General features: G+C 41.3%; 1 protein-coding gene across 3 annotated transcripts in view; it reads right to left on the bottom strand.

The window, feature by feature from the left end:
• The window catches only part of SI (sucrase-isomaltase), a 109092-nt gene that overhangs the window by 54255 nt on the left and 29667 nt on the right, over positions 1-25170 (bottom strand). For all 3 annotated transcript variants that reach the window (XM_077929800.1, XM_077929798.1, XM_077929799.1), the window contains exons 11-27: positions 24067-24198; positions 23826-23945; positions 21403-21516; positions 20748-20832; positions 19052-19169; positions 16929-17100; positions 16189-16305; positions 15929-16083; positions 13965-14049; positions 11972-12028; positions 10424-10548; positions 9380-9468; positions 7330-7379; positions 6188-6358; positions 3925-4074; positions 1697-1900; positions 1146-1300 (exon numbers count right to left, since the gene is read on the bottom strand). In XM_077929800.1, the coding sequence (XP_077785926.1) occupies positions 1146-1300; positions 1697-1900; positions 3925-4074; positions 6188-6358; positions 7330-7379; positions 9380-9468; positions 10424-10548; positions 11972-12028; positions 13965-14049; positions 15929-16083; positions 16189-16305; positions 16929-17100; positions 19052-19169; positions 20748-20832; positions 21403-21516; positions 23826-23945; positions 24067-24198 (2099 nt within the window). The remainder of the gene's footprint in view (positions 1-1145; positions 1301-1696; positions 1901-3924; positions 4075-6187; positions 6359-7329; positions 7380-9379; positions 9469-10423; positions 10549-11971; positions 12029-13964; positions 14050-15928; positions 16084-16188; positions 16306-16928; positions 17101-19051; positions 19170-20747; positions 20833-21402; positions 21517-23825; positions 23946-24066; positions 24199-25170) is intronic.

Raw genomic sequence — 25170 nt, 5'->3', positions numbered from 1 at the left:
TTAGACTTTAAAATGGTGTGGCAAGCATTAAGTCACAGCCTAACAAATATGCATAGCAGTCTTCCTCTGGCCTGGGGATTGACAAATCTGTTAATTTTGCTCCTTTAAGGGAGAAAACCTGTACACAAGAAGCTGGGGGTAAAGCAAGCTGGTGTAAGTTAAAGTGGAGTAAAGTTACACCAGATCCAAATTCAGCTCCAAATTACACCAGGTTCAGCAGCTGGGCTCTGCTTTACCCTGGCGAAGAGAAAACATGCCTCTAGAACAGTGGTCTACGAGTTGCAAGATCACATGACAAGACTGAAGAATGAAGAGGCTTAAGGTCCAGCCTAAATCTCCCTGCTATGTGTCTCCATAGAAAAGCACTTTCTGATAGTTTCACTAGAGTGGAAGTCTCTTCTGTAGTGGTGCCCATATGACAGAGACACCTTTCCTCTCAGCTAAGGGAAGCACTGACATTAATTACATTTAGGGATCTTTTAGGAGCACATTTATCCTGTCAGGCCTTTGCCTGATGGTATATCTCAGTATGTTATAATTTTATAGTTTTATAATTTTACCTCTCTCCTAGTCTTTTGATTGCATTCTTGCTTACATTCTAAGCTTTTCATATGTATTTTAATATTGTTTACTTCCTTGAGAATTGACACAGGAGGATCAATGACGCACGCAACATTCCACCTGATTCTCTCTCCTTCTAAATTCAGTTTTAAGAAATGATATTCATAGTTCATGCTAGTTGCCTTGATAATAAAGTTGTATAAAGTGGCTTGTTCATACTCTTTCAAAGGTCAGTCAGTGAAAAATAAGCATGTAAGATAAATTGGTGGACGATTGGATAGATGAGAGTCAAATGCGCAGAGCTAGCTAAGAAGCAAATCAAAAAAAAAAGCAGTAGGGAAGTTTCTTAAATAAATATAACTGCCATGTGCTAATTTTTGCAGAAAACAGCCCTTGAAACATGTGATTGCGGAAATACACTGCAAGTAAAAATAAGACCATCTGTGTAAGTGCCATTTCAGAAAAGAAGCAAAACAACAACAACCACATCTCTGCCCCATGAACTTTGTAGTAACTTGGGGAACAACTTGGTTTGTTTTCACACTTGTTCTATTCATTGCCCAGTTGTACAACCATCCACTTACATGACTGTTCCAGTGCTTCTGCGCCTAATTTGAATACCAAATGGATTGTTCTGAACTGCCACATCATAGAGGCGTTTCTCATAGGTGCTTGCAGGTGTGCTGGGGACGTTCAGTGGCACTGGGACTTCATACCTTTTGTTACTGTAATCATAAATCTGCAAGGAGGAATGGGTATTGCTTCTTTAGAACAAAGATGTTACAGAACATAGATCTCAAGGGGGGAATCTTCCTGTCCCTCCCCCACCCTGCCCCATTAATAATAGGAAATCTCTTTAAAAACAACAGAATCTTCCTTTTGCTTTTTCGGAGCAAAGGAGAAATGTTGTTAGGGCCAGATGAACAGCTGCACACGATTCAAAATCCTTGATGGGTAGCGCCATCAGCAACATTTGGGAATATATTTCCTCTTTCATATTTTGGAACCAGCAAGGTTACAACTGCTTTTCAAGGCTATAATTAGTAGTATGAATCAAAAAGCTTTCGGAATTGATGCGAAAGTCACAGGCAGATTGTTTCAAGATAACTAGCTGTGGTATTTGCCTCAAATTTACCTTAAATTGAAGCATGTCGTTCTCATGGTATTTCACCTCCAAGCGAAGTGTGTCAATGGGTGTGACAGAAACTCTTGGGCGTCTAACAGGTCCACTGCCTCTGCCAAGGTTTACCGTTAAACCGGAAGGTGTGTACTGAATTTCTTCAACAGTATAACCATCATTGGATGGGTAGTAGCAGAATGGGACAGGTTCAACAGCTGGCTGTTGAGAGAAAAGACCTTCTTGTATATAAGGCTTAGATGCTCAAGAGCAGGCTTTCCAATGAGGTGAATGGAAGATGATATTTTCATTAGCTCCAGACACAATTTTTTCAACCAGAAAGTACTGGAAGCCATACTCCCCGTGAATTCCAGCAACAAATCCTATTTTCATTTGTTAAGAACCCTTTGTTGGTGTTAAATGGCTCACCAAGTCTGTTTTGACCAGGTCTGCAGATTCTATGGCTCCCACCGGAGGAGTCTTACCATTTGCCTCCCTGAGTTTCATATACTTCAACCCATAGCCACTATGCCCCAGTAGAGAAATTATATGGCAGATTCTAAGTCGCCTGCAGCATAGGTCAGACCTCACCTGGAGTACTCTGGTCAGACCTCACCTGGAGTACTGTGTCCAGTTCTGGGCACCACAGTTCAAGAAGGACACTGACAAACTGGAACGTGTCCAGAGGAGGGCAACCAAAATGGTCAAAGGCCTGGAAACGATGCCTTATGAGGAACGGCTAAGGGAGCTGGGCATGTTTAGCCTGGAGAAGAGGAGGTTAAGGGGTGATATGATAGCCATGTTCAAATATATAAAAGGATGTCACATAGAGGAGGGAGAAAGGCTGTTTTCTGCTGCTCCAGAGAAGCGGACACGGAGCAATGGATCCAAACTACAAGAAAGAAGATTCCACCTAAACATTAGGAAGAACTTCCTGACAGTAAGAGCTGTTCGACAGTGGAATTTGCTGCCAAGGAGTGTGGTGGAGTCTCCATCTTTGGAGGTCTTTAAGCAGAGGCTTGACAACCATATGTCAGGAGTGCTCTGATGGTGTTTCCTGCTTGGCAGGGGGTTGGACTCGATGGCCCTTGTGGTCTCTTCCAACTCTATGATTCTATGATTCTATAGGTGTGAACAGAAGGAAATCCATTGGATCCCTCTCAGTAGGGAGAGTTAAATGTAAAGGTAAAGAGACCCCTGAGCATTAGGTCCAGTCACGAACAACTCTGGGCTTGCGGCGCTCATCTCGCTTTATTCGCCAAGGGAGCCGGCGTACAGCTTCCGGGTCATGTGGCCAGCATGACTAAGCCGCTTCTGGCGAACCAGAGCAGCGCACAGAAACACCTTCCCGCCGGAGCGGTACCTATTTATCTACTTGCACTTTGACGTGCTTTCAAACTGCTAGGTTGGCAGGAGCTGGAACCGAGCAACGGGAGCTCACCCCGTCACGGGGATTCGAACCGCCAACCTTCTGATCGGCAAGTCCTAGGCTCTGTGGTTTAACCCACAGTGCCACCTGCATCCCTTAAGCACGCACTTAAGTGAAGAGGAATCCAGTAAGCAAAACTTTAGCTGGATCTCAGCCAAATATAGCTTGGCTGCAGTGGTTACAGTGTCGTGTGAACAGGGCCTGAGAATATTTGCAAGGGCAGGAAACATCAGCAGCAGCACTTCCAATAGCAACAAGGTGGTGAGTGCTACCGGGGCTGTAGCCAAAACTGGGCAATCTGGAAGCAAGAGGGAAACTAAACTGAAGAGGCAAGAAGCTACCAAACAACAACAATAACCTGCTGGGGACTGAGCATGCCTGCTAACCATGGAGTGCTGAATAACGCTTTTGGAGTTAAGGGAAGAAATAGAGCAGAATGGACAAAGAGAAGAATGCCCTGCTTGGAAGGAATGCCTTCTTGGAACCCTGAACAGGAGCGCTCCTTTTAAAATGGTGGATACACTGAAACATTTTGTTGCCAAACCCACTTTCTACATTTATTTACCAAGCCTCCACCATTGCACTGAAATGCTTATCTTTTTAAAAACAGTACCAAATACGTTTCAAGAAAAATGCAGCAAGATATTGAGAAAGAACAAGAGGGACAGGCATACTTGATGTCTGAAGAGGCATCTTCTCTCACATCCATGACTGTGAGTAAAAGGGAAAGGATTGAGACCAGTGTGCTGTGCTCATGGCCAACACACCCCTAAGCATCAAAGCATATATGGGTTTATACTGTATGTGTGTTACTTACACTCCAGGTACAGCCAAGAGCCTCACATTTTTCTTTTGTTGCATCTGGCTCAAAATGACAATCAAATCTGTTACTGTCACTGAAGACCTGTTCCCAGGAGACTCTGTGATCTTCTCCCAGTTTAAGCTGAAGGTTTGTTATGGTGGCAACCTACAAAAATGAAGAGTAAAATCCAAGTTGTAAATGCCACATGCATAAAATCTCTATTTATTTATTTATTTATGAATTGCTTCCCATGAAATATCCCAAAGCTATTAAAAAATGAAAACATCAGATAGATGATAGAGATAGATAGATAGATAGATAGATAGATAGATAGGTAGATAGATAGATAGATAGATAGATAGATATAGATAGATAGATAGATGATAGATAGATAGATGATAGATAGATAGATGATAGATAGATAGGCAGAGAGATAGAAAGAATAGATACAGTATTTTTCTGTGTATAACACTAAATTTTTGAAGTTAAAAATAAGAGGTCGTCTTATACACAGATAGTGCATAGTGCATTTTCTTAATTTTGAGTCCCCAAAAATAGGGGGCGTCTTATACACGGAAAAACACAGTATATTCTAGTCTGTACGGATTTAAATCCACTATAGATACAGACTGGAATATATCTATCACATATTTGTTGTGCCTGATACTTTACAAGTGGCAAAGGGGAGAACCCTATTTTATGGGGTTACAATCTAAAGTTCAGCACACAAAGAAAGGCATAGTGGGAGGCAGATCAAGGCATAAGACACAGCAAGGGACAAAGAAGAGGCAGTAGTTAAGGGTTGTAAACCTGGGAGAACAACTGCCATTTGCATTTGAGTGAGAATTCTTAAGTGGGAAGCTGCCTTGAGATTAATTTCTGTGCAATACCTGACTATTGATATTCAGAAGACCAATATCCATCCAAATCTTGGCTTCTTAGTTCAACATGTATTGAATTATTATTATTATTATTATTATTATTATTATTATTATTATTATTATTATTATTTATTTATTATTATTATTATTAATTATTATTATTATTTGGGGGATCAAGGGCGCATTATGTATGCACATGTGCTAACTATTTCTGACTGCAACAAGAGGGCCAATAGATTCCCCCCACCTTTGGAACAGGTTTTAAGTGACCGATCCACAGAGGTGCAGAACTCTTTGAAGGACTCCTATTCAGCAGGCATTTGTGGAAAGACCATGTGACCCAGGAACAGCTAGTACGGTGGGGCATGGCTGCTTATGGGGTGCTTATAAAAGTTAACGCTCTAGAATTGTATAAGAATGAAAGCCAACGTGGTGTAGTGGTTAAGAGCAGTAGACTTGTAATCTGGTGAGCTAGGTTCGATTCCCCGCTCCTCCACATGCAGCTGCTGGGTGACCTTGGGCCAGTCACACTTCTCTGAAATCTCTCAGCCCCACTCACCTCACAGAGTGTTTGTTGTGGGGGAGGAAGGGAAAGGAGAATGTTAGCCGCTTTGAGACTCCTTAAAGGGAGTGAAAGGCGGAATACCAAGTCCAAACTACTACTACTACTACTACTACTACTACTACTACTCCTCTTCTTCTTCTTCTTCAGTTCCCTACCACTTAGCAGCAGCCAATGATGTAGATCAGGAATAGGCAAATTTGGCCCTCCAGATGTTTTGGGACTACAATTCCCACCATCCCTGACCACTGGTCTTATTAGCTAGGGATGATGGGAGTTGTAGTCCGAGTTTGCCTATGCCTGATGGGGATGCACTGATGCTAAGAATGTGGCAATTTATAATTACACATCACAGAAGAAATGAAGGAAGTGGGTCTGTGGGTTTAGTGCAGTGAATGTAGGTTTAGTGCAGTGTGTGGGGACTCACTGAGTAGGCAGTATAGTTCGGGGGTGGCTCAGAGGCTGGTTAAACGACCCCCGTGGGCCGCTTGTGGCCCTTGGGCCTTAGGTTGGTGACCCCTGCTGAATAATATATTGCAGCCTACTTGAAGTTGGACATGCCTGACATACAGTGGTACCTCGGGTTACATACAGTTCAGGTTATATATGCAGACTCTGCTAACACAGAAACAGTACCTCAGGTTAAGAACTTTGCTTCAAAATAAGAACAGAAATTGTGCTCCAGCCGCACAGCGGCAGCGGGAGGCCCCATTAGCTAAAGTGGTGCTTCAGGTTAAGAACAGTTTCAGGTTAAGTATGGACCTCCGGAACGAATTAAGGACTTAACCTGAGGTACCACTGTATAGCAATGATTGGTGCTCCTTTTACTATTTACCTTATCTGCAGCACTGTAAGTGACTTGGAGATTCTTATTCTGAACCACACCATTTGAAGTAACCGTCACTCCTGTGGCGTTATAGGGCAATCCAAGGATTCTGAGTTCATCAATAATGAAAGTATTTGAATCTGTATAGCCATTCTGTGCCACTGTCATATATAAGACATTCTGAAAAACAAAAGGTATGCAGACAATATTGTTACAGAAATCTTGCAACAAAGAACGACTATAGTTATGAATTTCTGTGGCTTTCTGTGAGTAATCTTAAGGCCAAAGTAAGTCCTGCAACGTAGAAACGAACACCGAGTCATCATTTTCATTTTGCTGATTTTAAATACAATATGTTTGACAAATTTTGAGGGAAACTGCAGTTGAAATCTAGCTGTTATAAAATAAGTGGGTCACTAGAGCTTATAGAAGAAAATCAATGCAATTTAGACTGCACGCCTCAGAGGTAAACCCTATTGAGTTGAATGGGACATACAGTCAGATAAGTGTTTATAGGATTGCTGCCTTACGAACGGAGAACATATGTTTAGTACTCCTGTGTAAGTCACACTGATTTCATGTTAGGAAAACAGAACAAAACTGATTTCTCTACAGTAGTGTTTCCCAGCTGAAGCATTAAAAAAAATTATAATAATGATGACACATTTCACAGTGATTATCAAAAAAGTTTGAGCCTTGAAACAGTGGCTTAGAAGGCAATTAATAAATCAATAGTAATAATATTATAATAAATTCTCTGTCTATTTCCAACCAAGGTGAAAATGCACATCCTGGCTTTTCATGAATCCGAAGCAGTCTAACACTTCAGAGTGCTGTGTCTTCCATTCAGCTCTTCTTCATTCTATATTCTACATTCTAAATTCTAAATTCAACCAAATTTATATACTGATAAATTGCTACAGTCTAGGACTGTAGTAAAATAGATAACTGGGTCAAGTTCAAGATTTGTGTGCTGATATACAAAGCCCTGAACAACTTAGGTCCTTATATTCCAGCCAACCACTGGAAGCCAAAGTCAATTAGGCCAACTTAAGTTAAGATAGTGGAAAGAACACCAGATCCAAACTCCATTCAGGACAATTTGGGGGGCAATGTCATCACATCTCTAATGCTAATGGAAATATACTTACATTGGTGACATTAAATTGATATAAGAGATAGTGTCCATTTTTCACTGTATCTAAAACACAGGGAAAAGAATGTACAATTTTTAACCAATGCGTCACAAAACAAAGATTTATTCATTCATATTGACCACAGCATGAGGTAAATTACTCTGCAGAATTGTTTGTAGGTGTGTGTGCTTTTTTGTACGGGGGGGGGGGGGGAATCAAATATCAACTTCTCAAAATTTGCCGTTCCTGCTGGAAGACATCTGACATGCAAATCATGTAATAACTAAATAAAAAGTGTTTTGGTTTGCATGTTGTTTCAAAGGTGTGAATCTGTTAGATTTTTTTCTTTAAATGCAAAGTGATTCAAATTGCTAATTTACTGAGGATGTTACCCCCCCCCCCCCGCCACCTTGCCAATTATCAGTGATGGTTCTGGCTGCCTTGCCCTCCCAAGAAGCTCTCTTCCCTCCAAAATCAGACCAGGCGTGGAACAAAAGGCAATGACCATGCCATGAAGGCAGTACAGCTGCTGCCACTATACATCAAGAACAGAAGCATAATGAGCACTGGTACAGATCTGCAAATTATCTTTGTGAATCATATGTTAAGGCTCACTAGAGTTGTCAGCTTTTAACCCGCAGCTGTGGTTTTTCACATCAGTTTGCTGTACACCAAACTTTCAGATTTGCTCGGATCAAGGTGCTGTTAAAAGACACAAGATGAGGCCAAGGCCTTTTTTAAAAAAATAATAATACATCTGTCCAATTTGCAACTCCACCTCAGCACAGACGCAGTCACTGCTCCGAGGAGGAAAATAAGGGGAAAGTGTGTGTTGAATAATTTACAATTTACTCTGACATTCTAATATCCTGAGCTTTCCGCATGGGATTCACTGCACTTGTGACATTTCACTCCCACTCTCATACTTTCAAAGTTCAAAATTGCAAAACAACATGGCATTATGGAGAAAGAAAGCTTAATAAATGGTATGCCTGTCAAATGCATACACAACGTTTGGAGTCACACTACGTTTCAGTCCCAGAGAATCAGTGTTACAAGGGTTCTTTTCCTACACGAACATCTGTTAACAAGTGTGTGTGGTTGTGTGTGTGTTCAAGTGCAGCTGAAGAAATTGCCCCAGCATAGAAAAAAGTACAGTCCTGATCTAGAGCTTCAAATCAGGTACAAGAACTCTAATATGGATATTGAACTAATGTACTTTTAAGGTATTTTCTAGGAATTTTAAATAAGACTGGGACAACTACAGAAACACTCCAGGCATATCTAGCTCCCAGGTGATCCAACCAAATCTTAATCAACTTGGAGGGAGGATTGCCAACAATTTCACATGTAACTATAAAAGGGAGTTATAAAAGTTATAAAAGGGAGTTGTTTTCAAGTTATAAAAAACAAGGGTTGTAAACTGAGTGAGAGATCATCTGCTTTGCATATAAGAAAGGTTCCAGGTTCAATTCCCTGGCAAGTAGGGATAAGGATGTCCCCTTGTCTGAAATCCTGGACAGCTGCTGCCAGTCAGTGTGGACAGCACAAGGCAAGACAGATCAATAGTCTGACTCTGTGTAAGGCAGGTTCTTTTGTTCCTCTGTCTGGAGAAGAAAGAGGCTATTGAAAAGGGAGAATGTAGAAGCCAACTTTTCCTATGCTATAAATATTGGCCATGGGCAGGATTCACCTAATGAGCCCCATCAGTCGTTGCACAACGACTTCTGCTTCTGCAACGTGGCTTTCTCCCCCTCTCTTCCCCCTGTGTACCCCCCAAAACTGGGAGACCAGGGGGACCCACACAGCAGTACACAAGGGGAGGACAGGAGGGATCACTCCATCTGGCAAACTGCAATGCTTCCACAAAGGGAACATTGAATCATAATGCAACATTGAACTCCATCCCATTTCTTTGAAATACAAAGCATGTTTTAAAATATTGTTCCCAGAACTTCTAAGTTTCTCTGCCCACAGATAAGATGGAGAATTTGAAGAGGCCATCTGCACACATCTGGCTTTTATACAATTATCACTTCCATTATTCTTACATTAGTGGGCTTACCTCTGGTTACTCCATCATCCCAGAATAATTCTCCAATTGCTTTCCCGGCATCATCCAAGGCAATTATAAGTCCCATAGGTTTTGAACGGCTATTAAAAAACAATACATGGCTATGTTCTATGGGGTTCACAAGAGCTCAAGGATTACAGCTTGACAAGTTGTCATTACTGGAATGTGGACATCATCACTGATCTACTGTCTACACTGTAATGAATGTGAATACAGTGGTACCTCGGGTTAAGTACTTAATTCGTTCCAGAGGTCCGTTCTTAACCTGAAACTGTTCTTAACCTGAAGCACCACTTTAGCTAATGAGGCCTCCTGCTGCCGCCGCGCCGCCGGAGCACGATTTCTTTTCTCATCCTGAAGCAAAGTTCTTAACCCGAGGTACTATTTCTGGGTTAGCGGAGCCTGTAACCTGAAGCATATGTAACCTGAAGCGTATGTAACCTGAGGTACCACTGTACAAACATTTCATTCATCATCACAGACATTGATAACGTCCTGGGTAAGAAGAAAACTTAATCTAGATGCTAAACCAAATAAGTGCCCCCATACATTGTAGCATTGTAGAGTCATTCATTTGTTCCACTCACAGAGCAGCTGAGAACATATGGGCTCATGACAAGGTTAGTTCATGTGAGAAGCTTCGGGTCGTAATGCTAAGTAAACTTAGGTGGAGCAAGAGACACTTCTTGTACAATCATTTTGCAAAAACATGTATGTGTTTCCACATACGCCATTAAAAGAGACAAATGAAAAATGTCCATTTCACCAAAATTTACCACCCTATCTCCTATAGAAATCATGGGTGGTTATTTCTGAGTAAATAAGTAAGGCATTCCTCCTAGAATGAGACCTTAGTCGGCCGGCTACTGTGGGTCATTTCACATCCACAGAAGGAGAAATAGACCCCAATGAATTCTACTGTACTTGTTCCTCAATAAGATAAAACAATAGTTTTCAGAAAACTCCACTCCATGGTCTACAATCATAGAAGTCATGGAAGATTAAATTAATGGCTCACAACCTAGCCATCAGTACCTGTAAACAGTTGTGTTAGCTGGTTGTTGAGTAGGGAAGATGTAGCCTCCTCTGAGGTGAAGTCCTATTTTGTCTGCCGGGAGACTCAGCTGAACTGTTTGCTTCCTCAAAGGAAATACTACGCCCTAATATTTAAGAAAAATGGAGGACACAGTAGATATTTACAATATTCATAAGTTAGATACGTAGAATATCCATAACTTCTATCCAAAGTCTTATATCAAAACTTGCAATCTCCTTGTAGAATCTCAAGAAAGTGTATAATAAAAATAATTTATTTACTAAAAGATTATGAAAGCTGAATGCTGAAAACAACTTCTTAACACCATATTTCCCTACTCGTTGCAAATGCTGGTCATCCAATTATACAACAACTTTTAGAAGCCACGGCACCAGAGCACCAAAACAGCACCAAGGGAATTTCATTTCCTCTTTTCCCCAGTGCACCCCCAAAATTTTATCTATCCTTCTAAAGCTGATTTTGAGGGCTCACAAGGAGCTGGAAAGAAGAGATGTTTAAGTTCACTTGTGCAAATTGGTTGATTTGCATGGCAAGGACCTGGACCCCCCCCCCCAGCTTCCCCGGAAATAAAATATATTGGGTTAATGGGATAAAAAACTTTATTGGTTACAGATGTGAGCGGTATTGGCTTAGGCAGTTGGGTGAAACAAGACTATAACCTGACCCCTGCATGCCTGCAGGAAGTCTCTTTGAAGGGTTAACCACCGGAGGGGAGGAGCCCTCTGATGTACATCAAATGAACGCCCCCCCCCCAGTCACCATTGGGGATGTGCCATGGCCCCAGCCCAAGCCCAGGCTTTGGGTAGGGACCACACCCTTGGAACCCTTACTGTGGAGGGGCAGACAGAGGCAACAACCTCCCCTCCCATAAAAGGCTTTCCTAATGCCTAGCATCAAAAAGTTGTAACAAGTGCTACTAGGTAGGCGAAAATCAAGTGGCTAGAGTAGGCTTCCCCAACCTCAGTTCTCCAGATGTTTTGAGACTACAATTCCCATCATCCCTGACCACTGGACCTGCTAGCTAGGGATCATGTGAGTTGTAGGCCAGAAAACACCTGGAGGGCCGAGACCGAGGAAGCCTGGGCTAGAGCCAATTCTGCCAAGTGGAAAAATTCCTACCCGGCCCCAACAACCAGGTAACCGACATAAGTCATAGCAAGGTCATAAACAAACCACGAAAAAGAAGGTGGGTGGGCTGGGAGATCTGACGACTGGAAGCAGAAGGGGCAGCATCCCCCAACATTTAAGTGGGCGGAGCCATGCCCCTAAGCAAGCCCAATTGGTTGGGCTGAAGGAGATGCAGCCGGGGACCCGGCTGATGTGGGCAGCTTACCTCCACCCACTCCAGGGTCACTATGGAGACTTGGTTCCTGCCTGCAAAGCAGACTCTCCCTAAAGGGGAGCTGTCCTAGCAGAACAGGAGTGTTGGGGGACACCATCAGGGTTTTGTCTGAACCAGCACACATGGAGACTTATGCAGAACATTTCCCCTTTCTCTAAAAGAAAACAAAAAGTTATATACTTACTGTCTCATAATCATACCAGGCAGCATCAGGCATGTATGCAGTCACTATATCTGTACCCTGAAATTTAAATAAGCAAGAATTTCACTTGTCAAGTGAAGTCAAGGTGATGGGATGACACAAAATTCATAGGTAACAGTAATTCCATAATAATAAAATTACAGAATAGATTTTTTTTTTCATATTTGCCGTAAGGGAATTGAAGTTCATTAGAAAAGTCTCCTGTACAAGCCTCAGCAAAAATGCCTAGGAGCTGTTGCTCCATTCATTTCACTGTGATTTGGGTAGGTGAGTATCCTACTGGATTTCTTTCTGACTACACAACCTTTGAAACCGCTAAATAATCAGTCAGAATTATTTTTATCCATATTAAAAATAAAACACCAGTCAGCAAATGCCAGCACACTAATGCAGGAGAAACAAGGAGACCAAACATGACCATGTAAGTGGATCAAAACCGATAACCAGTCAGCACCTACTGCCGATTAAAAGAATGTTTGAGAAAGTTCAAATTTTAAATGATAAATGCATTTTTGGTTCATTTTTTTGCAGGCGTGGGGAACCTTTGGTGCTTCAGATGTAGCTGAACCAAAACTCCCATCGTCTCTGCCCATTTGTCAAACTTGCTGGGAATGATTCAGTAACATTCAGAGATTCTTCAAAGCTTACTTAGCAAATCAGGAAGTTCTTGTTTTGGAACCAATACATTTCTCCCTAATCTGTATGCCCAGATAAGTGCATATAGGATTACATGGTAGGGCTATACTCAAGATTTGGCCAAAATGAAAACAGAATTGAGCTGATTCAGGCCCATTTGTGCCCAGTCCCAATTGGGCTGAAGGAATTACAAGTCACTAGAGAGTGGTCTGATTTCAGCAAATCTGTAACACAAAACAGTGCCTCAGAAAACCAGACTGTGTCCAAACTGTTCAAATTATTAATTATGGCACCATATAAGGAACACATTAGGGAGGGAAGAGTGGGGCTCAACACTCTCCAATCACAGCACTTGGGGAGAAGGTGCCAATCCTTAAAACACAGAACTCTTCTTAAAAATCGCTTCTCTTATAAAGTGTTGGGTGGCATTTGCTGAGCTTATGTTTGTTTTCTATCCTTTCCCAATCCACCCCAGTCCAATCTTTATCGTTTTTAATAAAATGTTTATTACCTTTGTTTTAGCATTCCCACCCACTCCCATTTTGGCTCTGATTCACGTAAGGTTTATTTATAGCTGTGTTCGGCTTTCTATTTCTGTCTTTATTAGTATTTTGTTATGCATTTGTATGTCTTCTGAGTATATTGTACACAGTTCAGTACATTATTACAGTATAGCTCAGGGGTCTGCAACCCGCGGCTCCGGAGCTGCATGTGGCTCTTTTACACCTTTGCTGCGGATACTAGCGAGGGGAGGAGGCGCATTGTGCGCCCCGACACTCCCCACTGTGGCGGGCGCTGTACTGGCACGCACCGTCCCGACGTCACCTTCCCGCCCAGAAATGGGTCCAAGTGGCTCTTTTTGTCTTAAAGGTTGCAGACCCCTGGTATAGCTAAACAGGCACAAGATAGCAAGCAATACAACAGCCTAATTGTGTGGTGAACAATTTTATTCTCTTCTTATTGCTAATTATGGCAGTTATGGTTCTGATAATCTCAGTGAACATTATTTATTTCAAATAATATTTTTATTTCCCCCTCACTCACTGCAATCTACCCCATGTGACAAGGTTTGTTCTGTTACTCCAGTGAATTTGTTACTCTTTTTTTCATTGCTGACTATCCGTCCCTCAAAAGACTTCTGTACCTGTACTGTATTACTCCCCTCATACATATATTCTTGCTGCTGTTTGCTGGTGTCTGCCTGAGGCTGTCTGCCCATGCCTAGTACCTTAAGCATGTGGGGGGGGGGTGTTGAATGCTCACTTTCTTTTTCTTTCTTTTCTTTAAAAAAGCAAATTTTAAAGGTGGCTAGCTTGCAGGTTACTAAAATTAGACATACCGCATCCAGGACTGGAGTAATAAGAAGACCAGGCCCCCACAGGAACTGCCTGTCAATAGCCCAGGTGGCTGGATCTGCATAGAATCTAAGTGAAGAAGACAATGCTAATATCATATTTGTTGACAGAAAACTTATTGTGTTACACTTCACGGTTTAGTGGCATCTGAATGTCCTTCCTTCCTTCCTTCCTTCCTTCCTTCTCCCCTCCCCGTTCCATTTTCCTTTAGCATTTTATGCATCAGATTCTGAACCTGTGAATCTGCACAGGTCTTAGGGAATTTCAGGCACTTTTACAATAAACTACTTAATTCTGAAATCTGTAGCAAAAAACTTGGAAGTTTAGAATATATTGGCATATTTCTGAATTCCACTGATGACAAGAAACACGCTTCTGTACTTCTCATAATTTAATATGACACTCTTGTAATGGAATACAGTTTTATCAGATGAAGGCATCTCAGAATTTGGCAGTGCCTCTTGCAATATACACGTAAAATGCATACCTTTAATTCCTTCCCCCTTGTCCAAAAAATATGCCTACTTTTCACCCACAAAGCTCAGGGGGAAATGCATGGGTTTCCTGGCCAGTCACCAATTTATTTATTTATAGAATAAATATATGTACCATTTTCCATTGTATGTCCCACTGCAACTTATGATTAAAAATAAAAGATACCAATCCATACACTAATGGGTCACTCTTTGCATTAATGGAACTTCAGAATGGGAGACCATAGTGTGCAACCCAAAATATTTTAAACTGAAAACATGCAACATTGCAATCAACCTCACCAGATTATTTTATTTCAGCATAGAAGAGAGGCTTGTTAGTGCTCCTTCTGCTGTCTAGCTTGACTTCATATTGCTTAGATTCATTTATAAAAAAAATTTGTAAACCCCAATTTCTTTTTTAAAAAATCAATGTGGTTTGCAATAATTATACATATACAGTAAACCTTCTTCGTGTGCCTCCTCCTTGAGAGGTCAGGAGGGTGCCAACACAAGAACAGGGGCTTCTCTGCAGTGGCTCCCCGTCTGTAGAATGCTCTCCCCAGGGAAGTTCACCTGGCGCCTTCACTAAACACCTTTAGGTACCAAGTGAAACTGTTCCTTTTAAACCAGGCCTTTGCCTGACTTGATCTACATCCTAAACCCTTTTTTAAATGCTGGCTCTTTTGCGGGGCTATTATTGGGTTGTTGTTTTTGTTTCGATTTTATGTAATTGATATTTTATGTGAACTGCCTGAGACCTTCAGGTATAGGGCAGTAGAGAAATTACTTAAATTAACAACAGCAACAACAGTTGTCTGTGTACCAAGACTTCTAAAGAATTTAACATTGTGTATAATCTTTCACGTGGGACGCGGGTGGTGCTGTGGGTTAAAGCCTCAGCACCTAGGACTTGCTGATCAAAAGGTCGGCGGTTCGAATCCCCACGGCGGGGTGCGCTCCCGCTGCTCGGTCCCAGCGCCTGACAACCTAGCAGTTCGAAAGCACCCCCGGGTGCAAGTAGATAAATAGGGACCGCTTACTAGTGGGAAGGTAAACGGCATTCCGTGTGCTGCGCTGGCTCGCCAGATGCAGCTTGTCACGCTGGCCACGTGACCCGGAAGTGTCTGCGGACAGCACTGGCTCCCGGCCTCTTGAGTGAGATGGGCGCACAACCCTAGAGTCTGGCAAGACTGGCCCGTACGGGCAGGGGTACCTTTACCTTTACCTATAATCGTTAACATTAAAAATAATTCTAGGAATTCTGGGAGTCTACCGAATGAAAATAAGCATACATGACCAAGTTAGGTCCATTAATTTCAATAGGTCTACTTTAGCTGAATACCACCTCCGGGATTTAAAATAGAATAATGGAAATGCATCTTATTTTATTCTGGATCATAAAAAGAAGGAACATCGAAGGTCACTCCCCTTCACAAACAATTATTTCTTCAGAGGGAAAACAACGGACTTACTCATGCTGAACAGGTCTTGAAACTGTATCTCCCCGGGAATGTGCTCTGTAAAAGAGGGTATAGAGATACGGTAGCAAAGTGTAGCGTATGTTCAGGTAGTGTTTGGTTGTGTTCATCAAAAGAGAGTTCTTCCCCCAAAACGCAGGGTCTTTATGCTGTAAGGAAATGTTACAATTGTTATTGACACAAAGAAGGAGAATTGAAGCCACTACAAACTGGATCTGTTTGCTTGCTTGCTTGTTTTTTCAAAGGAGACCTACATTGCGTATTTCTTCATTGTGACTCCGAGAAAATGGGTAAAATGCTCCAAGTTGATACCACCGCCGGCAGAGTTCTTCGTCAACCTCATAAGCGAACCCACAGATATCTGCTCCAATCTGAAAGTTATGTACACGTAAGAAAAGTGCTGAAACATGGTATGACTTTAGAATTAGATCTACATGCCTAGGTATATATTCCTAACTTTGTACTAAGGTAAACAGGGATCTTGAAATCCTCAGTTTTGATTTAGTTCACTGTTTCGTTCCATTTATTTAATACATTTATAAACCTGAAGAAGGAAGCCTCAGCAGATGAAAACTATTGGGGAGGGGCCTTACTTTACCTTAGGACCAAAGTCAAAACACTTGTAAGGTGTTCAGTCTTAAGACTATTATGATTTATTGAATTGTTTGCATATATTTTTGAGCTGGTTGGTAATACAAATTTATCCAAAATTACATTTCAGAAATGAAGATATATTCTACCAAGCCATCCTATAATATTGCTCCTGAATTATTTGAAAGATATCATCCCTGAATCACTCCTGAAAGCTGCAATGAATATGTTAATTGAGGGGAAAATAGTAAATAATGCTAAGAAGCAGGGGGGGGGGAGGAGGGGGAGGAGGAGGAGGAGGAGGAGGAGGAGGAGGAGGAGAAGAAGAAGAAGAAGAAGAAGAAGAAGAAGAAGAAGAAGAAGAAGAAGAAGAAGAAGAAGAAGAGGAGTTAAAGTATCTTACATAAGGGTATCCAAAGAGACCAAATTCCAAAATTCCTTGTATGGACCATTTAATATCATTCCAGGTAGCAAAATTATCTCCCAGCCAATGTCCTGTGAGTTTTCCAGATCCAGCAAAAGTCGATCGTGAAAGAAGGAAGCTTCTCTGTCCAGGGAAAACTTTCTGGAGAGCACTGAAAACAAAACAAATTTGTAACATTAGAGCAGAAGGTGGACTTCTACTAACTTGAAAGGACTGCATTCTGGGTCATGTCTCTCAGAACATATGCTACTTCACTGAGGCCTTCAAAAATATTACCATCCCAACCAGTTCTAGGACAAAACTGTACAATCAGAGAATATTATTGTGCCCCCCCCATCACTTATCCATGAGATTTTTTATCAGTTACAGGGATGGGGCTGGAGATATGGTCCATAAGATCAGTGCAGCTGATGGTGGAGGATGCCAACACTGGCTTCTTATGGCAGTTCAGTCTGCATGTTTCTCCACTGGGAAAGAGAATATGCCGTGAACATTAAGTCGGCTACAACAGGCTAACCCTGCGTGGAGTTTCATCTTACGAGTTCCTTGTGAAGCAAAAATATAAGGGAAGAAAGAAGAAGAATTTGGATTTGATATCCGGCTTTATCACTATCCAAAGGAGTCTCAAAGCGGCTAACATTCTCCTTTCCCTTCCTCCCCCGCAACAAACACTCTGTGAGGTGAGTGGGGCTGAGAGACTTCAGAGAAGCGTGACCAGCCCAAGATCACCCAGCAGCTGCCTGTGGAGGAGCGGAGACGCGAACCCAGTTCCACAGATTACGAGTCTACTGCTCTTAACCACTACACCACACTGGCAGGGCACTGTAGCATGGAATGTTTACCAACGATGGACCGGTGGAAAAGGAAAACATGGGACATAATGCTAATGAAGAAAATTATGTGCTGCAAAAACCATTATGAGACAGAAGGATACGATCTAAAGAGGTGCTCAGACTAAAGTGCACACCATTTATTGCATGCAGGAATCAATGTAAAACAAAGTGGTGTTCGTGCATATATTTAGTATGGTATAGCTAGATGTATTTTTTCTTCTTTATTTTTTATTATTTTTTTAAAGGATATTATCTGTGGCATTCTGAGGAATGTGGAAAAGCAAATATGGTCAGGGTTGATAGGAATTATAGTCCAAAAACAGCTGGAGACCCAGGCTTGCAAAACCCTAGATCTTGGCTTCATTTATTTAAACATCTAATCTGTAGCATTCCCTTTAAATGCAAGGTTCCCCCTGACTTGGTGTGGATATGCATACTGCCAAGGGCAACAGCTAGAAGACATAGTCTTCTGCTACCCATCGTGTTTGGGCAACCCCTTAGAGTACTCTGAAGATCACATCAGTCATATGTACAGGCCACTGGAATCAAGAGGGGTCCTGTGTAGCATCCTTTCAGGGAAGTAAGACAGAAGGGATTTATTTGTGTAAGCCTTCTTTCATATGCCAAGGGGCTCACCAAATTATCCCACTCCTCTCTTTTTCTTCTATCCTGTACCATAGCTTCCAGCTATGATCTAACAATGTGGCAGCAAGCTATGGCTGTGCCACCCTGGGACTGGTTTGAGTGCTCCAGACTTTGCAGGGTGGAAGAGAAAGCCTGTGTATAGCAGATGGGGGATCTAACTGAGCTTTGATTACCAATATAAATCAAAACATTTCATAAAGCCCCCCACCTCACCACAAGATCTGAGCTGTGACTCTACTTTGCAGTGTAGGATAGGATATTTTTTTCCGACTTACTCAACATTTCATCAACAATTCTGCATTCTTCCCAATCAAAGCCCATTACAGTGGTACCTTGGGTTACGAACTTAATTCGTTCTGGAGGTCCATTCTTAACCTGAAACTGTTCTTAACCTGAGGTACCACTTTAGCTAATGGGGCCTCCCACTGCCACCCCGACACCGCGGCACAATTTATGTTCTCATCCTGAAGCAAAGTTCTTAACCCAAGGTACTATTTCTGGGTTAGCGGAGTCTGTAACCTGAAGCGTCTGTAACCCGAGGTACCACTGTACTTGCAAAATTAAAAAAAACCTTTTTTCAAACCATCACAAGCGAGCTAAAGAAGAAAACAGTGGGTTCCTTACTTATCAGTAGCTATAGTCATGAAATATCCATAGAGGCTGTGGACATCATAGTGTTTGCCTGCAACCTGCACGGCATCCATGCAAAGTGTCTTTGAGTACATGACTTGATCAAGAATCTCTGTGGAACAAAGGCAGAGGAAGTTACATTGAAGTAAATCCCTGTCTCAAATATTTCAGGAAATAAGACTTAGTCATATTTATGGAACTCGCTGCATTCAGAAAAGTCACAAGTGTGTGCACGTTGGATATGCCACACTAGATTCAATAATGTATACTGGCTCTTTTATTGTTTTATGGAAAGGGTTTGCTTTGGAGCCTAAAACCCACCATTAGTTTTGCCCCTCCTTAAATCTCCTAGCAATCAACAAACCACACAATAACCTACCTATTAGCTTCTAGCACTTAGATTAAAATACATGTATCACAGCAGGAATGAATGCTAGCATGCCAAGGCACAGTTTATTCCCTCTTGTTCCACATGCAAGATCATTAGATTATAAACCAGGCATTGGCAAACTCGGCCCTCCAGATGTTTTGGAACTACAACTCCCATCATCCCTGACCACTGATCCTGTTAGCTAGGGATGATGGGAGTTGTAGTCCCAAAACATCTGGAGGGCTGAGTTTGCCTATTCCTGTTATAAACCATCTAAAAATTTGAAAGCATTTTCAAAGCCACTGCTTTTCAATAGAATTAGCTGCCGTATAAGTTTTTGGGAGGTGGGGCAGATTTAACAGAACTGGAATAACAGAGAAGATGCAGGAGAAAAAGTTAACACAAGGACCCACAGAAAGGAGAGGAAGTCAAAGGGGATTTTCGGATATTGTCTTATTTGTTTTCTGTATGATTGTAAATTTGAAAACCCAAATAAACCTATTGAAGAGAGAGAGAGAAAATGCTCACTGACTGTTGGGAGGATCAGGAAACAGTGGAGTGAATGGAATGGGTGATTTTAGAAGCGTCCATGGCTAGCGTCCTGAACTGGAGCACTCCATACAACACCATTTTGTTGCCAGTTCTGCTTCTTATTTTTTATTTCTGAAACACCTGATCTGTTAGATCAATACTGATACCTTATTAGCAACATGATAACAGTCCATCAGCACAGGCCCCTAAACTTCAAGTGAGATCTGGAATAGTGCATCTTCTACTGGCTGGCTGGCTGGCTAGCTGGCATTGCTGACTCCAAGCCCAAGAGCTAGGGTTGCCATATTTCAAAACGTTTAATTCCTGACACCCGCCAGTTTTTTTTTAGAAAGACCCCAAAATTGTTGAGGCTTTTTGGGGATCAAAAAAAGAGTGATTTTTAGCTTCTGGAGCTGTTTTCAATGCTTTTTCCATCACATTACCATGCACCCGGGTTTTCCCTGACATTTTGCTGATCTGACAAAATTCCTCCAACACCATTTTTACACCCCAAAACCAGGACATGTCAGGAATTTCCCTGACATATGGAAACCTACCAAGAACAATCACCTGACTGATCTGGACTTCTTTATTTGTTTCATTTACTTTTTCTGTTTATTTTATTTTACTTCCTTATATATCTTTTATTTTATTTCAGTGATATACTTAAGTCTCTAGTCCCCATTTGTTTGTTTTCTTCCTCAAACATTGATTACCCAAATAAGCAAAAAGTCAATTGATCCTGGGACAAACCGGCTTTTGCATTAGGATTTACATGCAAGAACTTACTTGGAGTAAAAGGAGGGTAATTCAAGCTGTTCACTGGGCAGCCATTTTTTGATCCTTTGACAAAATTGGATATTTCATTCATGTCCTAGAAGGGTATATTTGCAGAAATGCATGAGTATATGGTTTCTGTTAAATCAACATCTTTATTTATCTGATTTTTTTAAGCAGGAGTGAAGAATGGGTGGCCATGCAGCTGTGGCAGGACTACAAATCCAAACACCCCCAGCCAGCATGGCCAATGGTTAGGGAAGAGGGGAGTTATGGTCCAAAAACATCTGGAGAGACAAAGAAATCTTAAAAACTATTCAGTAATCTTTTATTTTATTTTAAGAAACAGCTCTCTCCAAAAGCAAGAGGGCAATTTTACTGAACATTTTCTTCTTTTTTTGTGACAGCTGCCATTTTCTCCACCTTGCCTTTAAATAAAGCTATGGTTGGGATAAAAATGACAGCAGAATTTCTGCTGAAAACACAGAATTTCTTCTGGAAAGAAAATAAAACTTAAGATGCCGGGGGCCCCTCAATAGTGGGGGAGGGGCAAGTTGGTGCCCCGATATACAGTGAAGAATTTTGAGAGGCTGTATTTACTGAGTGGTAGGTGGGATTCCTTCTCAAAACATTAATGCCCAAATTATACGCATAGTACAGTACTTACAATCCACAGTCCATCATAGGGGACCTGATTGTGAAAATCACTGCACTCTTTAGTCCACCATTCATCAGCAGCGGGATTGGAATAATCAGGGAAAACTGTTAATCCTGGCCACACCTACAGATAAGAAATGGCATACAACAGTATATATATTTGAAATGGATTTGGAGCTTTGGGCAAATAATTTCTGCAATTTAAAATACATGGTGCCTCCAGCCTATCAGCCTTCACAAGAAGGCTCTACACACAAGCCAGAACTTAAGGTTTGAGCAACTGAAGTGGAAGAAAGGGCTCTGTCACCCTAGGATAACAGATCCAATTTTTAATAATAATAATAATAATAATAATAATAATAATAATAATAATAATAATAATAATTTATTTATACCCCGCCCATCTGGCTGAGTTTCCCCAGCCACTCTGGGCGGCTCCCAATCAAGTGTTAAAAACAGTACAGCGTTAAATATTAAAAACTTCCCTGAACAGGGCTGCCTTCAGATGTCTTTTAAAGATAGGATAGCTGCTTATTTCCTTCACATCTGAAGGGAGGGTGTTCCACAGGGTGGGCGCCACTACCGACAAGGCCCTCTGTCTGGTTCCCTGTAACCTCACTTCTCGCAATGAGGGAACCGCCAGAAGGCCCTCGGCGCTGGATCTCAGTGTCCGGGCTGAACGATGGGGGTGGAGACACTCCTTCAGGTATACAGGACCAAGGCCAATAAAAGAATCAGACTTTTATTGAACTTTGCAAAGCTTTAAAGATGTAGATGAATGAATGACTAATGGGAAGATAAACACCTCACAAGGAAACCAGGGTGAATGTGCATGGTCATATAACCGTCCCACAAACAAATGAGAACAAATGCTCTATACAAACTAGAGATAACCTAACACTGGATAAGCTTTGTGCAAGCAAATCAGGATGAACCCTCAAAAAATAGGTCTTCTGTAGCGGCCCATAAACTGGAACCAACATAGATGGGTGTAAAATCTTAGAGCAAAACAAATGAAGTCTTTCATCTTCCAGATGTGGAGTAACTGAACAAAAGGCAATCTTTTTCTGATGCTTAGATGTGAGAACCATTGCTTATCAACCCATGGTGCAGGATGTTGCAAGGGACACACCCTCCTGCTTAAAAAAACAAAACCAGAATGACCTCAAATCATTAGTGTGTAGGGAAAGGAGTTGGAGGTGTGTGGTCTTACACCAATTTTTATTCATTTTCCCCATTTCCTAAAAGACAGCTCCAAAAGGACCTTCACTCAAAGGTCGCATGTGTCCCATACATTTAAGGAATACTTAAAGCACTTCACTTTCTCCCAAAGAATCCTGGGAACTATGATTTGCTAAGGTTTCTGGGAATTGTAGCTTTGTGTGGGGTAAACTATTGGCCCCATGATTCCTTGAGAGAAGCCATGTTCTTTTTTGTGCTTTAAAGCTATTGTGTGGATGTGACCATATATAGACTCCTCTTATTTGCTTATTTATAATGATACTAGCAGCATCCTTGTACTATATGAATTCTAAGAATCAAAACAAAAAGAATCATGTTGTTTTGAAAGGTTCCCTCCACCATCTTGATTCAACATAGCATCTAATTGTATCCATACATAGAAGAAAACCTGTTCCTTGATCTCTGGAACCATTATGCAAAATTTGGATACAGTATCAGAAGAGATTCCAAATGCATAGTAAACAAACAACTTTCCAAAATATATAGCAGATGTGTGTCTCGCTTTAATCTGCAAAGAACAATATTCCCCATGAAGGCTAAAAATTAAAAAGAATGCAGGCACTGGAGATGTTGGTAACATTATAGAATGAAAGGGACTTGCATACATATGTAGTGTGACCAGTGGCGTAGCGTGGGGGGTGCAGGGGGGGCCGGCCGCACCGGGCGCAACATCTGGGGTTAGGGCAAATCCACGTGTTAGGGGGCGCAAATCCACGGGTTAGGGGGCGCAAATCCACGGGTTAGGGGGGGCAAATTACTTGCCTTGCCCCGGGTGCTGACAACCCACGCTACGCCACTGAATGTGACTATCTGAAAAATAAACCCTTTGGGGAAAAGATATTAAGAGTAGTCAGGGAAAGGACACGTTATAGATTAAACTGACAGTCTAGATACTATTTTAGTGAGCAAAGCCATAGGTCTGCAAAGAAATAATAGAAACATCTCAGACATTTACTTGAGCTTAGCCCTTTATTGCTCTTCCTAAATCCTCATTCATTTCAATATGGTCAAATGTGTGGGAGGGATTATTATTATTATTATTATTATTATTATTAGCATCTTTTTGTTTCAGTACTGTAAACCGCCCTGTGATCTTTGGATGAAAGGCGGTATATGAATTTAAATAATAATAGCAACAAGAAAGAACCTCCAAGGGGATTAAGCTACAAGTTTGTAAAAGCAGCTACTTACCTCTCCAACAAGGGGAGTCACTCCATCTGATTCATTGACCCACACTTTCATCTGATTACCATTTTCATAGGCCATATATGGAGTATTATTACGGAGACCATTAATAGAAATGGCAGGATCCTGAAAAATTAGGAACAGAAAATATTATCCTCTTACAAACTGTCCAGAATTAATAGTTTCCAATAATATTTAACGCAAAAGAAAAAAAATCAATGAAATAGTAAAACGCACTGAAAATTACCAGTATTATGACATATTTCTGTCCATTGTTATGAAGGTCTTGAACCAGCTCAGGGAGGCCTGCAAACTTTATTTTATCATAAGTGAAGTCTTTTTTGTCTTCCATGTAATCAATATCAGTGTACTGAACATCCTAAAAGAAAATGGAAATCGCTGTAAGTACAAAAATATATTGAAACTTTGAAATTGTTCCAGTCTCATATTCCCCCCTTTAGTTCTTGGTATGAGCTACCAAGTGTATGAGTGTATACACTTGGTATGAGCAGATACACTCATACCAAGTGTATACACTCATACACTTGGTATGAGTGTATCTGAAGAAGTGTGCATGCACACGAAAGCTCATACCAAGAACTAACTTAGTTGGTCTTTAAGGTGCTACTGGAAGGATTTTTTTTTTGTTTTGACTATGGCAGACCAACACGGCTACCTATCTGTAACTTGCTTTTTCCTGTAGGCCTAATTGCAGTCGTTAACAGGGGTCAACAGGTTTACCATACCCATTGAGTCAATCACCCATCTCCTACTACCCTACTGAGAAAAACCCCACCCCGCCCTCCCACGAAGGGTCTGGTGACTTCTGTTCCATTGTATCTAGAATGGACACACGAAAGCTTATACCAAGAACAAACTTAGTTGGTTTCTAAGGTGCTACTGGACAGTTTATTTTATATATATATATATATATATATATATCTCCACTTTATGGGGTTTCTGAAAAGGTAATATGAGTGATAACCACACAGGATGCCCTGAGCATCTTGAAGAAAGGTAGGACATAAATACATTTAGAAAACTGGTGTGATGTTCCTTCTGCCCTGGTATGATCTTTAAGATTTACAAAACTCCCTTCTCAAGCTGGTTTCAAACTCGAGTTAAAAACTGCTCTGTTCAGCGAGAATGTCACTGTGGATGTAACACAATATTATGATCAATGCTGAAAAGAGTAAGGCAGAGGAATTTGCACTAGGAAAAAATGGGGGAAAATGTGTGCTTGAGACCATGGGCTACTCCCAATTTTTAAGCAACCAATGATGGAATCTTACAATCCTACCATGAGTCCACATGTAATAAGATCATTTTTCTATAAAGTGGCTTGTTCATA

The sequence above is a fragment of the Podarcis muralis genome, chromosome 6, assembly GCF_964188315.1.
Source record: "Podarcis muralis chromosome 6, rPodMur119.hap1.1, whole genome shotgun sequence".
NCBI lineage: Eukaryota > Metazoa > Chordata > Lepidosauria > Squamata > Lacertidae > Podarcis > Podarcis muralis.
This window is presented reverse-complemented; position numbering and strand designations above follow the sequence as displayed.